Below are 20981 nucleotides of genomic sequence, written 5' to 3' on the forward strand. Positions count from 1 at the left end.
CAACACAGAAAACAAAATTAATTTAAAAAAAAAAAAACAGACCTAAAACAAATAATGATTAATTAAAGTCCATCCCAAGTTATGTTTAAACAATATAAAAGTATTTCAGAATTTGTTCTATCTCATCATCTGTTATGTCCTTCATGTCTGAGATGTCAACATCTTCCTCAGATTTGTAGGTGACCTCACTGTAGGTCCAGCCAATCAGAGCTCTGAATCCTGTTTTTGTCTGCAATGAGCAGATGGACATATTGGTGAATAGTGAAGTAGGAGACGTTGAAGAAGTGAAGTGTGTGGTTTATCTCAAAGAAAAAATCAGCTTTACGAGGCACCAGAATGAAGCAGTAGATCGGCTCTGTTTGTCTGCTTTGTTTCATTCCTGTCCACCAGACTTGATTTGGCAAAATCTGGATTGAGAACCTCTGGCTTTCTGCCAATTTTCTGCCAGAGACGATTTGACATCAAAGCTGACATCTGCTATATAAGCCTTTATGTCAATGACGACCTTGTGGATCAGGTGAGAGTCAAAGAGGGTAATGTCATTGAGGAGGCTGTTAAAACCTCAGGAACTCAAGGTTGTAGCCAATTTCTCTCAGCACCCAGCCAAACTGGAAGATGCTCTCAAGGCCCCGACCCCCATGGCTGCTTCTCACTATCTTACTGAAATCACCTGAAGATCTATATTTGTTATATTGTTTTACTTATGCCTTCTTTACATATGTGCTAAATCAAATCAAACCTCAAGGTCCATGATATTCCTCTCACCACAGTGAATGATGAGGTTTTCAAATGGAACTGACATGACGTGCTGTTTGTGGATCAACCTCAGCATTGCGAGATCCAGTTTATCAAAAGAGCCACGGACACCAATTCTTCTGAAGTATTTCTTCAGACTCATCTTGCCTGTAAAATACAGGACTTTACATGAATTTAAAGGACCAATCTACCTGTTACACACTTGCACTCAATTGTATAAAGTCATCTCAACTTTCTTAAACCCTAAAAGACTTCATACACTCTTAAAAAGAGTACACTGGCTCAGTTTTTAAAAATAAGGTAACAATTTCTATACATCTTTTTAAGAAATATTTACTGAGCTATTATATTGAGTAAGACTTTTATAGTTAGACCAACTCAATTACTTTAGAGCAACCAACACAATCTGCTTTGTCCTCTACAAGCTTGATGGACTAGTGGCACAGCAGATGTTTCGTCATGTCATACCATAAAACTCACAGGTGTTTTAGTGACTGCTGCATTCCACTTAGGGGAGGTCATTCTACTGTGCATGCAGGTTCACTGTCACTGTTCCTGGGACAATTAATGGAACTGAACCTTAATTGCTGTCATTTAGTCCACCTGTGTTTTTCCTGCTCTGACAAGTCAAATGTTTGCTGTGAATCCATTAAGTTGAATCAACTTAATTGACAAATTTTGGTGCCATTAACTGGTCAAATTGCAGTTAAAAGCACCAAAATTTGAATACTGTTTTTCTTTTACATGTAAGCTGATGTATCATTAATCTTTTACTGCAGATGTGTTTGTGCACGTCTTTTTCATGCAGATTTTTTTGTGCATATTTTCATTGAAAAAAAACTTGAGATAAGATATTCAAAGCAAACTCCAGTTTTTCTCCCTCCTGTCTCTTGTGGCAGGTGAGGTGGTGGCAGCAAAACAAGTCCAGGCAAATTTATGTACTCTGCTTTTTAAGTTTTCTCACTGCATATTCAAGTTGCAGTTGCAATACTTTCTGTTTCAAGTAAAGACAAAAAAAAAGTTTGTTCAGAATTGCAATGCTACTAAGACAATTTTCTTAATTTTAATTTTGACTAACTTCTGAAAACAAGTTATCAACTCATTAAAACACACACATAACAAACGCAATTTTTGATGAAAAAAGCTCCTGATTTATGCTTACTAACCCCATGAACCATTTCTTAGAGTCTGTTCATCATGATTGAGGGGGATTTATTAATTAATGAATCAAGGAGAGTTTCTCTTGATCAACTCTGACATGGACAAAGCTGATTTTTGACGTCTCATAACCAGATATCAAAAATGTTAAAATTCTACATATATAAACTTACCTTTTCTTCAAGCTGAACTTCTGAACAATCAAAATTGTGGTTCTATGGTGTCTTATGGTATCATGATTGTATTCTGAGGGTACAGTAGTTCTATGGAGCCAAAGCCTCCCCACCGAGGACCTGCAACTCCTGCAACTTTATATCCAGTCAAACCTGATTTGATTAACATTACACACAGTGTATGTTAACATTCTCACAACTGCAGTGATTGCTGACTTAAAGTGTGTGTAAAGGAAAAAGTGAATTTTTCTTCCAAACACGACACATCTTAGAACATAGTTGCTGAAAACATGTGAAAAGATTAGAACTAAGTAGAACTGAATTCTTGAGTTAGACCGGAGAACTGTTGTTCAGGATTTTATGGATGGACCTAAAACATGGCTCTGTGCCATGGACACCACATAAGCCCAACAAACTGACACAAGAATGACACCGCCTCACCCTCCTGTCACATTCAGTTACAAACTCTCTCAGTCCAGATCAGCCAGCAGTTCACTCCAGTTTTAACAACCTGATACAGAAGGAAAAAAACATATCATCCTGTCACTGGTGGAGCAAATTAAGCTGCTAGACTGAGTGTCCACGTTTCTGGATGTTTTCACATCATAGTGGTGTTTGATACTGAGACAGCAGAGCAGACACGCCCCCAGCATTTCAGAGCAGAGAAAAATGCTAATTTTTTCGTAATTTTGTGACCTTATTTCATATAATTAGCCATTTTTTAATCCTTCATACTGGGCTGGACAATTAATAACAAACTCAGGGTTGCAGTGCATGTGTGAAAGGGACATATGACAAAAAAAAATCAAAAATCAAACAGCACGTTTTAGATTTGAGGTTTATTGTGACCAGTCCAAGGCACACCTGTGCAATAATCATGTGATTTAATCAGCATCTCTATGACAACATATTATGTATTTTGGATTGAAATAACTTTTTTCTTGGTTACAAATACTTTTCCAAGGAATGACACCTCCTTCTATTATTCAAAATACATTTCATTGCTCTTACACACACTTATACCAAAAGCAGTCCAAAACATGTCACCAAACCTCCCTCTCAGTTCACCAGTATGTCCTGTGAGCTCCATTAGTCAGCCAAACACTGACCTTGATGGTACATCACATTAAGCAGACATTTAATGACACAGGGGAAATAGACCAACAGCCAGCAAGCTATGTATCTTACAGAAAACTGTAACCTGTCTTTTTGCTGCAGCTTGCTGAGAAATGTGATTGAAATGTACATTATTATTTACTGTCAAAAGGATCAGTGACAGATTACTGTTTATTTTACTTGCCCCAGTCCTAATGCAATTGCATCATTTTTATTATACAAAAAAATCAATTCAAAGGCTTGCTGATGCTTGAAATACATGGTTTTTCAGCAATCTGCTCTATCTGATCAGTCATTTAATTCCAAGTCCATTTCAAAACAGAATATGTGTTGTTTTTCAGATTGTTAAGGATGCTTTTTTGTTTACAGGTTTTAGTTTGTTCTGCAGCTTTACATTGAACTTTTCCCTCAGAATTTGTTCTATCTCATCATCTGTTATTTCCCTCATGTCTAACACATCAACACCTTCTTCAGGTTTGTAGGTGACCTCACTGTAGGTCCAGCCAATCAGAGTTTTGGGTCCTGTTGGTGTCTGCAAAGAACAGACGGACTTATTGGTGAACAGTGAAGTTGGATCAGTTTGAAGTGTGTGGTTTATCTCAAAGAAATGATCAACCTCACGAGGCACCAGAGTGAAGCAGTAGATCTGCTTCATTTCATTCCTGTCCACCAGACTTGATTTGGCAAAATCTGGATTGAGGACCTCTGGCTTTCTGCTAGTCTTCTCCAGCACCCAGAAGTCCCCCTTGTCTATGAGACGAAAGACACCCGGTGCCTGAGGTTGGTCCTTTCCAGAGACGAGCTCCAGGGGCTCCCATATTTGGAAAGACAACCCAAAGCTGACATCTGCTATATAAGCCTTTCCATCAATGACGACCTTGTGGATCAGATGATCATCGCAAATGCCAAAGTCATTGAGGAGGCGGTTGAAAACTCGGGAACCCAAGGTTGTAGCATCATAGCCCATTTCTCTCAGCACCCAGCCAAACAGGAAGTTGCTCTCAAGGCACCAACCCCCACGGCCGCTCCTCACTATCTTATTGAAAATAACCTCAAGGTCCATGATATTCCTCTCACCACAGTGAATGCTGAGGTTTTCAAATGGAACTGACATCACGTGCTGTTTGTGGATCAACTTCAGTGTTGCCAGATCTGGTTTATCAAAAGAGCCACGGACACCAATTCTTCTGAAGTATTCCTCCAGATTCATCTTGCCTGTAAAATACAGAACATTACATACATTTTATGGACCAATCTTCCTGTTACACACTTGCACTCAATTTTACAAAGTCATCTCAATTGTCTTAAACCCTAAAAGGCTTCATGCCATTCATTATTGAGGGGGATTAATTAATTAATCAATCAAGGATCATTACTCTTGATCAAGTCTGACATGGAAAAGGTGGGTTTTTTTATTTGGTCAAATTGGTCTGAGTTGTGGAAAAGGGTTTAGTTCAATCAAGTACAATTTTATGTTGCCATTATGTTGTTGTTTTAGGTGCCGGCATTGTACAGGCCCTCAAACCCCCGCGCCCATTGTGGCACTGGCCAAGCTGTGCCAGACACCAATTGTTCTATGAGGTGCTGAATTTTCATGCGCTTCGGACACCACAGGAAGGAATTCCATATCATGCCCGTCTCCACTAGGTGTTGCTATGACTGCATCCTGATTGTCAGGTAGATGTGTTCAGGGTGGGTCTGTTATCAAACATGTCAAGTTTGGTGCAGATTAGATCATTTATACTGAAGTTATAGCAATTTAGTGTGTCATGGCGAATTCCACAACATGGCCATGCCCTTCAATTGCGGTGAGGCCGAGCGCCCGGCATATGTTCAAGCCAGGACGACTATTGAACATGAAACTTTCAGGCAGATTAAAATAAACAGAAGTTGATGCAAGTTAGATATACATTATAAATACACATATACACTATAAATTACAATATGTCTGCACTCTGTTGACTCCCTCAATGTCCCACCCATAACACTATCTGATTGATCTGATAGCCAATCGATACTGAAGGCTGTGTAACAGACAGGCTGCATGCTGTTCCTGTGAGTGACAGCCATGTGTCAGGGCGAAAGCAATAGCAGATACTGCTGAAGATACGATAAACATCACAATTTTATAATCTATTTGTGACAAGCATGTCTAGTTTCTCAGTTAAATCACTGAAAATGCCTGGAACAGGTAGATGTGGGTGAAAGTGACAGCTTTTAAATGAGTCCCTCTTCCGGTTTTTGAGACTCTGTGTCCCACAGCACAGTGCTTCAGAGTAAAACACAGCGTGCATCTGTCTGCTGGTTTTCAATCACTAAATATGATCGTAATCAGATGTCAGACATGCTTAAATTCTACATGTATATAGTTTAGGATTCACTAACTTCTATAACAGTAAATATGTAGAAAAACCTTACCTTTTGTATATGTTGACTGTATGAGCCCTTTAAGTACTGTATTCTGGTGACAGCAGTTCTATGAAGCAAAGCTTCCCCTCAAATGACCCGCAACTCTGTTAAAACTTCAACCTGTAAAGAATTGGCATAAGTTAATGATTTTCCTGGGTATCCAGAGCTTTGTTACAATGGGACAGACAGGGGAGGAGACAAAGGCAGTAACAGATAATAAACAAAACATCACACTTTGCAATTCTACGAGTGTCTAGACGTGTTGGAAGAAAATAATGAGCCATTTCTATTGGCCAAAATAATATCAGGAAGAGATTTAATTCTGTCAAAGATGTCATACCTGTTTGCATGGTTGGATTAACCTCCTGGGGGCCTGAAACATGACCGTTTCATTATGTCTTCTTTCCAGACAACCAGAAACAAACCAGTACTCTAAATGATCAGTGGAGTAATTAACTGACCCCTCCCAACTTCTGTCCCTTTTGCCCTGTACTTCAATAACAGTTTTGATGGTTAAAAGATGTTGCTTTTACCATTTCACCATTTCAAAATCAAAAGAAGTTAACTACTGTTATATTGAGTGTCACATTCTTGACAATTATGAAAGAGTACAATATGTTAACACTTCAAATTCAGTTCAAGTTATTTCCAAACTCAGTTCAAGTTCAGTTCCAATTGCGTTTTCATTGTCAGTTCAAATTCAGTTTCAAGGCCAAGCTGCGAACAGTCCAGCAAGGTCAGGAGCCCAACATCCGCCTGGTGTTGGGTCCCTAGGTGTTGCTATGACTGCATCCGGATTGTCATGTAGATGTGTTCAGGGTGGGCTTCTTATCAAACATGTGAAGTCTGGTGCACACTGCATCATTTAATTCAAAGTTGGAGTAATTTTGTGTTACATGGCGGGACACCAAAACTAGATGTCATGCCACAGCCACGCTGTTCAACGCTGACCAAATCTTTTGATAGCTTTTGATCTAAAACTAGTCTAGATGGCACAAACTGATTTTGAAGCCAATGAGATTATCTCTATAGGAGGAGTTCTTTAAAATATGACACCTGGAAAACGTCAAAGTTGACCACGAAATTCAAACTGATAAACTTCCTGTTGGGTCTATGTGTCCGTGACGCTTTTTTGTGCAACTGTTCATAAAACATAGTTATTTCCATGCGTAGTTATTCCAAGCCTGGACAACTACTGAACATGTGAAGTTTCAGGCAGATTAGACAAAGTAAATGGAAATTGATGCAACTTCCTGTGTTTTGGTGAAAAATCAACCTTCGCCATGCCGTCATGCAAACACCATTTGACAATACATTAAGATCTTCACACTAGCATTACCATGGTGTTAAGGCCTTTCTGACCAGATTTGAGTTGGATATGGTCAACCTACTTGGAGAAGTACCTCAAAGACATTACCGGTTGCCAGTAGGTGGCATTATGACTATTGCAGAATATTGTTGGGTAGATGTGTTCAGGGTGGGGCTATTATCAAACATGTCAAGTTTGGTGCAGATCAGATAATTTATACTTAAGTTATAGCAATTTAGTGTGTCGTGGAGAAACAAAATCAAATTCCATGCCATGGCCACGCCCTTCAAAAATTCAAGTCACGTTGAGGCATATGTTCAGGCCTGGACTACTATCAAACATGAGAAGATTCAGGCAGATTTGACAAAGCAAACAGGAGTTGATGCAACTTCCTGTGTTTTGGCGAAACATCGGCCTGCAAAACAATCTGCAAAAACACATAAAAGGCTTCCATACTGCTCATCTGGTGTAATCCAAGTCTCCTCAAGTCTCAACAGCTGTCTGCACACCATCACACCACACACACCCAGTTCAGACAGTGTGCATGTGCACATGAATGTGGCTCCAAGCTAAGGATCTACAGTGAGGATTTACATTAAAAAACATGGAATAAATCACATTTTTTTAGTCAACTTGGCATGTTGAGGCTTTAGGAGACTTGGATTACGCCAGACAAGCAGTATGGAGGCATTTTATATTTTTATTCTGTTGTTTTTTACATTGAAAAATGGTCACCATTCACTCAACTGTTTGGGACACTCTGCAACACTGTTTTCCCGTTAAACTCCTTGTGGACTAAAAACTAAACCTGGCTTTCAATCAGCATGAGGGTGAGTAGATAATGACTGACTTTTCACTTTTGAGTAAACTATCCCTTTAATACAAATAGCACAGAGAGAGAGAACCGAACATGAAATCAATGGCGGTTAAGAACTGAAAATAATATTATATAAGGGAAGCTAAAATTAGAACACCAGCAATATAAATAAATTCAAGCCAATAGTGCAGTACACATTATTTCAGCCATGTCTTTGATAATTACATAAAATATTTCAGCTAATATTCTTTGAACACCATATATACAATATATAAACATATAAACACACATTTTCTGATCCCTCAAAAGTGTTAACATTTGTGCTAATACAGGCATTATATTTTACTATTGTCCCAAATGATATCAGGGCAATAAAACCATTAACTTTAACTTGTATTTTTAATAGCTAAAAACAAATATGCATTCAAAATTCAAATAGAACAAAACATGTATATAATAAATCTGAATGAAGGAATAAGGACTGACTATATACTGAATACACATAAGGGTTTGAAAATAATGCCAACCACAATAATAATTATTATTTTCAGGAATATCTCATAACCCTGTGTTTCATACGATTAAAACCAGCCTACCTGTTTCTGGAGCGATGAATTGAGCGAGGCTATTTTAGTGATGATAATCTGCAGCACAGATCAACTGAAAGAATAAAAAATGTGGGTCAGTAGACTAAGAAAACATGTCTAAAAAGATGGGTGTGGGTAACTACATTTCAAATTGTGGGGAAAACTCGGTTGAATGAGGCCTTGTCTATGAAAAGATGTTTAGTTCATGGTAGTTTGAGTAGTTGTCATTCATGACTTCCACCCCTGCTCACCATTTTGCAAAAATCACTTTGATGCACTGATTGTCAGCAAAACATTTTATTAGTGTTTTTATGTTTTTATGGCTCCAACCAGAGTTCATCTGATAATTTACTGTTCCAGATTTTAAAGGTCATTCCCCCGCATGGATGCATGAACACACCGTCATAAAATAATAATCATAAAAATTAACCACCAGACCAACAGCACGCATACACACACATACATACACACACACACACACACACACACACACACACACACACACACACACACACACACACACACACACACACACATAAACAGCAAAAAGAACTCAGTTTGTTCAGTATCTCTGAATTTGGCTTGAGTAACACCTCTTCACTGAAACAAATCAAATTAGGATCTGTGGGAAAGTTTTAATGGCTCTGTTTAATTTTTGCCCCAACGGGTAAATCATAACCCCAGTTAATCAGAGATCTCTGGATAGGTTTCTGTTCTTTGGTTCAGTTTTTTCACATGTGGTAAAACCTAAAACATCTCGAATAAATTAAAAATGTATCTCTCCAAGCAAAATCACAGACATAGTCACAGTCTTGTCTTCAAGTTCACTGGATTAAAGAATCAAACCTCACAAAGGACAAACATACTGGTTTTAACACACAATACCCTGGGGGAATTTTTCTTTATTATTCTTTTTCACTTGTAAATCATGTATTTTAGCTGCTTAATGACTCATGCATCTTCATGATGAACAACTACAAAATAACAGCTTATTACTTCCAGCTTTTCTCAATCACTTTGGCTTTGACTTTGACTTGGTTTTTGCAGTGGTGGACAAAGTACTCCACCCCAGTACTTGAGTCAAAGTATAGATACTCCTGGTCAAATATTACTCAACTACAAGTGAAAGTTGCTCAGTCAAATTTTTACTTGAGTTAAAGTACTTGAGTACTTGCTCTTAAAAATACTTAAGTATTCAAAAGTACAAATTACAAGGTACATTTTCTAATATCAATACATGCTGTATTGTTTTCATGATGCATTTACAGAAGCTTGTAACTCTCTGAAACCATCTAATGATGCACTGACTTGCTTGTAGAACCACTCTGCTACACAAAGCCTATAGAAACACCTATAAAAACTTCAGCATAGAAATGCAATCAAAAACAAAAAGGACAGTTATTGTCATTTTCTGATGTAACTGTATTAAAAATCATTGCATAAAAGCAGATTGAAGCTAACTGTAAGGAGTTCTCTGCTTTTACATCAGTCCCATTTGAAAGGAGCTACTGTGATTGGTTTCTTTCTGTGAGGAACACAACATGTGACCAATTGCATTTTAGAAAAGAAAAAAACACCAACAGCTGACGTCAAAGCTTAGTCAAAAAGTAACAACAACCTTCCTAGAAATGTAGCGGAGTCAAAAGTATAATATTTGTCTTTGAAATGTAGTGGAGTGAAAATCAGAAGTTTCCAAAAAAAAAAACCAAATACTCAAGTAAAGTAAAGATACACAAAAAAATGTACTTAAGTACAGTACTCAAGTAAATGTACTTCACTACTGTCCACCACTGAGCAGGTCCCATCTTACCCTAAGACCCCCCTTTGCAACCCGCCCTTGTCCGTCATCCTGTAAGAGAATGGGTTGTGTTCAGCCAGAGGAAGGCTTAGACCTTCCTGGTACAACAGGCCCCTATGAGTGTTCTACACGGAACACTCAGGCTACGAGTACGACCATCGTAGCCACGGGCCTGTTGGCAACCCGCCCCCCAAGTCATCCTGTAAGGGAGCGCTCGACCTATATATATAAACTTCTGCACCTGTGACATCACTCAACTTGTTTTGCCTGAGGGCCACTTTTGCAAAATGACAGGAGGGCAGGGGCCAGTTAATAAACAAGCATTCATAATGACATTTATCAGATAAAATGAATAAATATTAAAAGGCCTATAACTAGTTGCAAAGTAAAACACATTTTTAAACTGTCTTAATCATTAATAATCTTGTAGAAGACAGATGTTTTTAACAGTTAAATTGAACAAAATGTTAATAGAATCTGGCAGACAGTAATGCAGGCAATCACTGAACTCAATCTCCAGTGTGTATTTTCAGAGCAGTGGGATTTTATTTTCAGAATAACAAGATGAACTTTACTTCAGCTGACATAGTTATAAACAGCTGATCAACTGACAGTGGAGGACTCGTCCTCACTTGTCAGCCTTATGTCTGATGCCCAGTGATTTGTCAGTTAATTGATTTTACATTCAATATTACACTGGGCCTGACCGCCTCTGATCCTGCTCACTGGACAAAACAGAAATTGTCTAAATACTTGCCAGATGTTAATCCCTCATGTAACTGTTGCAATTTATCTCCCACTACTCACACCCACATGTTCAGGTCCTGTGCTAAACTTCAAGAATTTTGATCTCTCGTCTTTAAAACAATCACAGAATGCCTGAACAAAACTATTGACCCGTGTCCATTCATAACCATGTTTGGAATCACCTCCAGACCCCTGTAGACTCTCCAAGTCTGAGGCCGCTTTTGCCACCCTTCTTGTCAGACGCCTAATTTTACTTAAATGGAAAGATGCTCACCCGCTTTCCCTTACTCATTGGATAAGAGATTTATTGCACTTTATAAAATTATTGAAAATAATATACTCAGTGAGGGGCTCCGCAAATATTTTCTATGAAGTGTGGAATCCCATTCTTAAATCCAAGCGCCCGCTGTTCCGTAAATGAGGAGGGGAAAAAGTCAGCCACGCTAATATACATTATATATTATATTATATATATTATTATATTATATATATATATATATATATATATTCATCATATACATTTCTGTTTTCTCCCTCTTTACAAGTATACACCTGAGGGCCTGCCATATGTATCTATATAGATATGAACCCAGTTGTGTCATTCTGATTTAATTTTTAATTACTTAATTTATTATTTAAGTTTATTTATTTATTATTTTCATTTGAGGAGGCTCGCTTTTATTTTGTTTTTTTGTGTGTTTGTTTTTTGTGTAGGTTGTTTTTTTTCTCTAATTGTTACTATGTTCTGTGTGTTTTCCTCTTATTTCTCCTTCTAATGTCTCCAAATGTATCAAACAGTACTGTAATTTTTTGTTAAAAATCACAATAAACAGAGTTGAAAAAAGGAGACAGGCAAAGACATAAGAATTCATAAAAGAAACCAACTCCAGGTAAACAAGGTTCTCAAAAAAATTAATATAAATGGCAATTTAGGCCTACACTCTTTACATTGGGGTATGTTTAAGGCAAGTGAGCCTTAAATGCAGCCAGTGGACAATGATCTATTTACAATTGATAAAATAGTAGGATCAACACTGTTAAAAACCTCTTTGACAAATCTATCAACCATAAAATATAAAGGACCTGAGGATTGCTTTAATGTTGCCAATATGTCCTTTAAAGTGTGGACTGAAAAGTTACTGAACAAGGTTGGGGGATTGTAGATTGGAAAAACGACTTTCCACGACGGTTTGGCTTTAGTTTGACAAAGAAGAGGGTTAATTACTGACTCAGTGGTTTTTATAATAACCTCAGTTAGCATTAACACAACTTTGATCATGAGCTGTTATGTTTCTACCCCAGTTTTATCTTTCCATCACCTACCCTTAATATTGGTTTTATAAGTTCATCATTCTTTGAGAAAGGTTTAGTATACAGTGAGCAAATTATATCTCTTACAGTTACTTTTTGCAAACTATGACATGGGTTTCATATTACTGCAGAAAACTGAGGCATCTTATCATACCGTCAAAAGTGTAAATGAATAAAAATTAAATGACACATTCAACTTGCTGTTTAATTTCACTCAGTGAAATATGCAACTGGATCATTTTTATTGTACAAAAAATTCATTTGAAGCCTTGATCATGTTTCAAACAGATTTTCAAATAGATAATTTTTCAACAATCTTAGTCAGTCACAGGTAAATATAGACAGTGCAGGCAGTGTGGTTGCACTTGGGCCTGTGGAAGGAGTGGGCCTTCAAAAATTAGTAGGATGGGGAGTGTGATTCAGATTGCCACCTCGGAAATATGCCTGCATTCAAAGAACTCATGATCATTTTAAAAGGGTGTAATCCTGTTTTTTTTTTTGTTTTTTTTTGGTAAAGCAGTCAGTAGCAATCTATAACAAAAGTATGCGCTTACATGATTCCACATACACTGTAAAATTAACTTAACTGAAGCAAACTAGCATTAAAAATGAATAATTTCTTAATTTTTCTATATATATAGGTATACATGCAGTAATGATGGCTGGGTAAAATGTATGTTGCTGTTGTCCAGTGTCAAGTCTGTATTGGATCATGGACAACTTTACCTTTCAGAGGCCTATACATGGTTCTGATAGCTTTATCTCTGTTGTCTGTACGTACTGTAATAGCATACTGTAATAAGTAACTCAATTGGTGGTAAAATCCAACACATTGTTGGCACAGTAAGGCAATTGCGTGTACTGGGGTCTGTCATAGCTACATTATCTCTTATATCTGGTCAGTCATTGATTCACCACAGGTTTTGACACAATTCAAAGTCCATTTCAAAACAGAATACAGGAGTTCAGAGTGTGTAGCAGGATTTGTTGTTTACAGGTTTTAGTTTGTTCTGCAGCTTTACATTGAACTTTTCCCTCAGAATTTGTTCTATCTCATCATCTGTTATTTCCCTCATGTCTAACACATCAACACCTTCTTCAGGTTTGTAGGTGACCTCACTGTAGGTCCAGCCAATCAGAGCTCTGAATCCTGTTGGTGTCTGCAAAGAACAGATGGACTTATTGGTGAACAGTGAAGTTGGATCAGTTTGAAGTGTGTGGTTTATTTCAAAGAAATGATCAACCTCACGAGGCACCAGGGTGAAGCAGTAGATCTGCTTCGTTTCCTCCCTGCTCACCAGACTTGATTTGGCAAAATCTGGATTGAGGACCTCTGGCTTTCTGCCAGTCTTCTCCAGCACCCAGAAGTCCCCCTTGTCTATGAGACGAAAGACACCCGCTGCCTGAGGTTGGTCCTTTCCAGAGACGAGCTCCAGGGGCTCCCATATTTGCGAAGACACCCCAAAGCTGACATCCACTATATAAGCCTTTCCATCAATGACGACCTTGTGGATCAGGTGAGAGTCAAGGGGGCCAAAGTCATTGAGGAGGCTGTTGAAAACTCGGGAACCCAAGGTCGTAGCATCATAGCCCATTTCTCTCAGCACCCAGCCAAACAGGAAGTTGTTCTCAAGGCACCAACCCCCACGGCCGCTCCTCACTATCTTATTGAAAATAACCTCAAGGTCCATGGTATTCGTCTCACCACAGTGAATGCTGAGGTTTTCAAATGGAACTGACATCACGTGCTGTTTGTGGATCAACTTCAGTGTTGCCAGATCTGGTTTATCAAAAGAGCCATGGACACCAATTCTTCTGAAGTATTCCTCCAGATTCATTTTGCCTGTAAAATACAGGACATTGCATGAATTGATGTCATTTTCCAACAAGCTGAAGTTAAAGCATGGACTTCTAAATAAATACATTTGATAAAACTTTAAGACTGAGATGCAACAACAAATATTAACTTAAAATAAAATAAGTAAGTACAAAGGGGGGCTCTGTATTCCTTAACCAAAACATTACATTGTTTTTTAGCTAACTAAAAGATTAACAAAATGTTATATTGAAGGGTAGCTGGCTAAAAAAAAAGCTAACAGATGATCTAGTGCTTGCTAGCTAGCTAAAGAGTCAGCCCACTCATGCTGGTTGGGCACAGAAGCTCTACTTTCTTGTCCTTTGAGAAAAAATTATTTTTCTCAATACCTCTCAAAATGCATTTTAAAAATCAAATCTCCTAAAGTGCAAGTTTTAAAGTTACTATATGACATTTTAAATTGAAGTTTCATGTTTTGGAGTAACAGAAATAAATTGAATCTAGGTTAGCATAAAAAACTAAATTGTAGTTTAAGGAGATGTTTACATTTAGCTTGAAAGTTTGGTGCAACATGCGCTGATTACAACTTAACCCGTGTTTTAATTGGGTTTATGAATCCTGTGTACTTTTATATGGATTTAAAGGGAACATGCACTGGTTACAACGTTGCACTTAATTTGGCAAAGTCATCTATATTGTCTTAAAGCTAGGACAATGACAACTGACATTGAGCTACATCTTAAAAGTGTTCCCAAAGTGACTTTCCATCTTTGTTACTAACCCGCAGTTTATAAACGTGTAGCAGCAGGGCTTAAGTTTCCATTTATGTTAGTCGTTCGTGTGAGTTTTTGAGGAAAAAACTTTAAGGAAGTGCAACCATGTTATTTTCTTAAGAGCTGCATAAGAGCAGAATGAGTTGTATGGCAGATCTGACCATGGAAACATCCAATTATCCTCTTTAACTAGCTTTGTCCCCGCAAAAGTCTTTAGTTAAGATAAATACTTACGAAAAACTGAAAGTACAACACATACGCCGCGCCCGCCAGCGTATGCAGCACCCTGCTTAATATTTTATTGAACCCCTCAGTTAAAACTGATCCTATCTCTGATCAGCTGGAACAGAGTTTAATCAGACCTCTTACCTTTGGATTGTGACGGTACGTACAGCTGTGGCTGCTTGTTCCTGCTGTAGTTTAGGTTAAAATGTGACGCTGTCTGCAGTTGCTGCCAGTTGTTTGTGCTCATGTGTCGCCGCTAGAGGCGCTATCAACCAACTATTACAGTCCTTTTATCGTGTTACAGTGTCACTTTTTTTTTTCTTACATCACCATAGATTAAATGATAAACCTGCTATGGGAATAAAATACAGGTCAGTGCGTCAAAGATGAGTTGTAGCTTACAGTGTCTAATTCAAGCACTACTGACTGGACATAAAATAACAAAAAGATGCATAGGATGGTATTTTTAGTATTTAGTGAGATAGGGTTTCATGTCATTGGTATGACAGTTATATAAAAAAAATGTTAAAACTAAATGTTACTCAATGAGATATCATGTCAACCACGTGATTACCCATTTGGACCACAATTTAAACTACAATTCAAGATCAGGCAACCACACTGTAATATACCTGGGGAGAGAGAGCTCCCTGCTGGATATCTGTGGTTATAACTCTTAATTCCATTTCAGTCAGAGTCAGGTGCATTATTTATTTTACAGACAGGTTTTCATTAGCCTACAGGTTCTCAGCTTTCTCAACACAGGGAAATAGTCCTTCACAAGCAGCCATATTGATATAAAATCATAGGGTAAACAGGCAAACATTACCAGTGATGCTAATTAAGGTCAACTTCCATTTAGTGTAGCAGAGACTGTCAGTTTTGCACATTTCATTTCAAGGTTAACATGATTTTAAACATCTGAGAAGTTAAGCTGTTCTTTCAAAATTAAATCATATGTTCTGAAGAACACAACTTTTTTTTTTTCATTGCAGCCTTGTAGCAGGGTAAACGGGTATCAATGATATTAATTCTGGTCCCATTTCATTTAGTGTAGCTAAGCCTTTCCAGTGAGCCAACATGCTACTCTGTTCAACCTGAATGCAACAGGGCCTTAATTTGTATTACTGATAACATCTGTGTTTATTCTACTTTTTCATTACAAAATGGGTGCCAAAGTTTAATTACAAATTTTGAACTGCTGTCCATTGAACACAATGTTTTCCAACAGCTTACAGTGCAAAAATAATTTAAAAAAAATGAAATGAATTAAAAGAATTGGTACTTTTTGCTCTTTTTGTAAGCTAAATTTATTTCAAATTGACAAGCACACCATTAACATGATCTGAATTGTGCTGCTTGAGTGAAAAATAATTTGTCCAAATTAAAGTTTAAGGCAAGCCTTCAACCAGGTAACTTTTAATAAACAAATCATAACACTTACTGGGCTACTAAACTGATCACACCACTATTTTGACCAGATTTCAAGACCACACAACCACACTGTCATATTACTAGGGGAGAGAGGGTCAGTTTGCTGCATATCTGTGATTACAGACTAATTCAGATTAGTGTCTCTGGCACAGCGTCACCTACTTCCAGGTTGCACAGAGAAGGGGAAAAGGACCCAGAGAGGTCAAACTGGAGCTGGAGTTTTAGCTCTTAGTAATAGACAGAATTCTAAGTACAGTTCAGTCAGAGTTTTGCACATTCATTTATATTACAAAAAATATTAATAGCATTTTCAACATCTGAGAAGTTAAGTTCTTCCAAAATTGAATCATATGTTCTGAACAACAGACCTTTTTTTCACTGCAGCCACATAGTGTAAATACAGGTGTTTACCAATGATACTAATTAGAGCCTCTCCAGTGAGCCAACAAGCACAATAACAATATCCTGACTCTGACTCTCTCTGAACTGAACCTTCATTAGTATAATTGTTAACACCTGTGTTTACACTCAGATTCATGGTAAATGGCTAAAATAAGTACAGTACTTAAGTTCACCACTGATTACAACTCTGAACTAAAGCAAAATGGAAATTAATGGATTGACAATGACTGATAATTGATTAAATATGGATTAAATATGGAGTCTGTACAAAAATATTCTATTCAATAAATATAGTTTATTTTGATACCTCATTTAGTGGGATGACAGATGGAGTGAACTGCTTGAAAAGAGGGGGGGGTTGTAGTGGAAGCACTGGGGTGTCAAGTGTGACTTGGTGGCAAATGGTTTACGTGGCTCTACGGTCACTTACATAATTTTGCTTAGGGCCCCACGTAGGTCAGGACCATCTCTGCCTTACTGCACTTTATACATGAATTTTGATTGGTAACAGAACGCATCAAGGTAACGTAATTAAGATTATGACATCCAAATGTACCTTTCAAAATAAAAGCCTTATTGCGAACACCGAAATTAAAATTCATATTATAACAACTTCAAAAGTATAAGCATGAAACACACGCTAATGTGGCGGGTGAACGATAAATATTCAAGTATGAACTTGATATCTTGGATCTATTAACTGCCAATCAGTCAATATTAATATGTAACTATACCCTGCATTGTGAAGGTAATGTCGCGTCACTTCCTTACCGTTTGTACGTTCACTTAACACAGCTGCCTGAGCGCTTTGAGAGCGCATCCAATTGCAAAGCAATATCGACTAGTTTTGCGTAAATTACGTAAAAAAGCACGTACACCACCGACCAAGGAAGTGCACAGCAGTGCTGTCTCACCAGTACTACAGTAGAGTTGTTAATGAGTGATATTCAACTCATATTTTGCTCGTTTTACTCCCGGCACATGTGAGGTTAGTACCGAAAATGATACGTTAACTCAAATGGTCGACTGTGAATATACTTTAACTGTCGGTGCATGTGACAACACACTCACGCTACTTTGCCACTTTGTTGCATAAGTTAGTTTGAAGACTAAAATTCAAACCCTTTACGGAAGTCTAGTAGTTGTAGCTAGGTAAACAATAATGCTGGGATACATTTGTGATGGGCTGCGTGGTCCATTTTGAAACAATAGTAATGTGTTTAGATAGTTACATAAAGGTTTAATTACTCAAGTACAAGGTCAGTGAACTAGCCTGCAGACTGCACATTAGGTAACTTAGCAGCATTGATTTTTTGGGGGTTGTGACTGTAGAATTTTGTGTGTACTTTTCTAAACATATAGTCAATTTCTGTATAACATGTCCAATCCTCTCTTTTTAGATTTGTCCTCCTGCAATGGAAAATGTATGTTCAGACACTTTTTTGATAACTGGGGGATGTGGCTATTTTGGTTATCGGTAAGTAGAACCATTTCATACTGTCTATTAGTCAAGAAATAATTTGTATATTCTCATTAAACACTCGATATTGAGTTGCCTTGTGCTGTCATACTGCTTTACTACAACAAGGTGGCGTTATCACACCAGTTATCATATTTAGATTGCTGTGGGGGATTTGAAAGTATAAATGTATGTACACTTATTGTAGTTTTGTCATAGAATTACAATTTCATTTTATTAAAATGGAAGACTTGTAAAGAGTGTCCTGCAAATATTAATTCTTGTTTATGTTCTCTACAGCCTGGCATGCTCTCTGCATAAAAACGGAGCCAAAATTATTCTGTTTGACACAGTCCCTCCAAACCAAGAAGTGCCTGAGGACATTGTGTTTGTTCAAGGAGATATACGTGAGTATGCACAGGTTGAGAGGGCCGTCGCTGGCGTGGACTGTGTATTTCACATTGCCTCCTATGGCATGTCCGGCAGGGAGCAGCTGAACCGCCATCTGATTGAGGCGGTGAATGTTCAAGGCACTCACAATGTCCTAAAGGCTTGCATTGAGCATGGAGTGTCCAGACTGGTTTACACCAGCACCTTCAATGTGGTATTCGGAGGCCAAGTGATAGAAAACGGGGATGAAAGCCTGCCTTATCTACCTCTCCATCTTCACCCTGACCACTACTCCAGGACCAAGTCCTTGGCTGAGATGGCAGTGCTTAAAGCTAATGGCACGGCGCTGGAGGACGGCTCCGGGGTCCTGAGAAGCTGTGCACTGCGTCCTGCAGGAATCTATGGGCCTGGTGAGCAGAGGCACCTGCCTAGGATAGTTGGCTACATAGAGAAGGGGATCTTCAGGTTTGTTTACGGCGACCCCAGTAGCCTGGTCGAGTTTGTCCACGTGGACAACCTGGTGTCAGCGCATGAGCTCGCTGCAGCGGCTCTGACCTCAGAGCAGCAGCACTGCTCCGCTGGCCAGGCCTACTTTATCTCAGACGGCAGGCCTGTCAACAATTTTGAATTCTTCAGACCTCTGGTGGAGGGCCTGGGCTATCCATTCCCCAAGCTGCGCCTTCCTATCTCTCTCATTTACTTCTTTGCCTTTCTCACAGAAATGATTCACCACCTCATCGGGCCCTTGTATAACTTCCAGCCACTGCTGACACGTACAGAGGTGTATAAAACTGGTGTGACGCATTACTTCAGCATGGCAAAAGCTAAGGCGGAGCTCGGTTATGAGCCCCAGGAGCACAACCTGGATGAGGTTGTTCAGTGGTTCAGAAGCAGAGGCTATGGGAAAAAATCTCACAGCTCCTTCCTCAATCGATTGCTCCTAGACATCCTGTTTGTTGCTGCCTTTGTTGCTGTGGCTCTCTCTTTTCTTCCACTTGCTGGCAGTTGATGAGCAGTTAAAGCAAAAATATCATTCTGATATATTTCCAATATGCCAAGTATCAAGATTGGTTCCCTAGCAGGTTGTTAACATGTCTTAATATAACAAGGTCCATGTGCACATTTTATTTTGAAATGGTCAGTACTAGCAGCTGTCTACAGACCAACTTAATGAAAGCAAAAATGACCATGTTTAATTGGGGTCGTTTTTTATACTGTGACTCCCAGCATATGTGAAAATAATCATACAATCTCTGTACCATAACGTCTTAATTTTACTGTAAGAGATTGTGTGTAACATGCTACCTCTTTTACCACAACACTTTAGCTTTTGAAGGAAAATCTCTGGAAGCAAGGATTGATAACTCAGTTTAACATGTTTTAATGCTGTCTTTGTGGAATGTTCTGAAAATTGTTATGAATAAAACCTTCCAAGGCAAATGTGGTTTGGTGTGATTTTTAACCTGAATTCAAGGTTGAATTTGAAGTTTAGATTGGTAAGTGTTTTTTTTTTATGTTTGAAGACCCCTGATAAAGATAAAGGTCTTGTCACCTGATTTATAATGGCTACAGCTGATCTATTATCACAATCTCTTGGTAACAATATTAAATAGAAAGTTAACCATGGCCTCCACTTGTGTGATCATAGGCAATGATTTTCTCCAGGTAACCCTGATGATGTGATTGGTGTTTGTACCAAACAAATATGCTTTCTTTTATCTGAAAAACAAGATATTTTGGCAAGGCCATACATGCAACACTACACTTATTTCTCAATATGATGTTTTCTTGCATATTTTTGCAATTTGGTTGTTCTGCAATTTGGATAATTCATTTGGCCATAGTGCAGTTTAAATAATATTGGGATTAGTTGTCTAACCCTAATACATACATAAGTATTAAATTACATATTTGAAATCTTACACACTGTACCCTTAACTCTAGATACATAAATGAGTTTCCTGTTTGCAGACCCTTGATAAAGGCCTAGATACCTGGTTAATAATGGCTATAGTATAATAATGCCTGCTGGAATAACATCCCAGTATCATAACATATCAGATAGTTACCCATGTTAACCAAGTTAACTATGGCCTCAGGTTGTGGGCATCATGGACGACCATTTTTTCAGCAGCTATTTATTGCTTCCTTTTTAAAATGGCTTCTGCTTTAAATAAAAGATAACATTTCAAGGCAGTTCAATCAGCTCTGAATAATCCTTTACTTTATTTAATCATCTCTTGGTTGCTTGGGGTATCATTTTCAACATATGATTTCATATCCATAGCATAATATTCATTT

General features: G+C 38.1%; 3 protein-coding genes and 1 pseudogene across 3 annotated transcripts; 1 reads left to right on the forward strand and 3 right to left on the reverse strand.

The window, feature by feature from the left end:
* Positions 1 to 85: 85 nt before the first annotated feature.
* LOC146333211 (arylamine N-acetyltransferase, pineal gland isozyme NAT-10-like) lies at positions 86 to 898 on the reverse strand (annotated as a pseudogene).
* A 2162-nt stretch (positions 899 to 3060) lies between these two features.
* Positions 3061 to 5763, reverse strand: LOC146333212 (arylamine N-acetyltransferase, pineal gland isozyme NAT-10-like). The gene is made up of 2 exons (XM_084724941.1): positions 5622 to 5763; positions 3061 to 4418 (listed from the first exon to the last, which is right to left on the reverse strand). The coding sequence occupies exon 2, from the start codon at positions 4411 to 4413 to the stop codon at positions 3541 to 3543; it is 873 nt and encodes a 290-aa protein (XP_084581067.1). The 5' UTR covers positions 4414 to 4418; positions 5622 to 5763; the 3' UTR covers positions 3061 to 3540.
* Positions 5764 to 13013: 7250 nt separating this feature from the next.
* LOC146333213 (arylamine N-acetyltransferase, pineal gland isozyme NAT-10-like) lies at positions 13014 to 15241 on the reverse strand. The gene is made up of 2 exons (XM_084724953.1): positions 15140 to 15241; positions 13014 to 14024 (listed from the first exon to the last, which is right to left on the reverse strand). The coding sequence occupies exon 2, from the start codon at positions 14017 to 14019 to the stop codon at positions 13147 to 13149; it is 873 nt and encodes a 290-aa protein (XP_084581079.1). The 5' UTR covers positions 14020 to 14024; positions 15140 to 15241; the 3' UTR covers positions 13014 to 13146.
* Positions 15242 to 17670: 2429 nt separating this feature from the next.
* On the forward strand, positions 17671 to 20120 carry sdr42e1 (short chain dehydrogenase/reductase family 42E, member 1). The gene is made up of 3 exons (XM_084724965.1): positions 17671 to 17819; positions 18232 to 18308; positions 18591 to 20120. Exons 2-3 carry the CDS (start codon positions 18247 to 18249, stop codon positions 19687 to 19689), a joined length of 1161 nt encoding a protein of 386 aa, XP_084581091.1. The 5' UTR covers positions 17671 to 17819; positions 18232 to 18246; the 3' UTR covers positions 19690 to 20120.
* The last annotated feature ends 861 nt before the right edge of the window (positions 20121 to 20981 follow it).

This window comes from Lutjanus erythropterus, chromosome 1, assembly GCF_056507025.1.
Source record: "Lutjanus erythropterus isolate fLutEry1 chromosome 1, fLutEry1.hap2, whole genome shotgun sequence".
Taxonomy (NCBI): Eukaryota; Metazoa; Chordata; class Actinopteri; order Lutjaniformes; family Lutjanidae; genus Lutjanus; species Lutjanus erythropterus.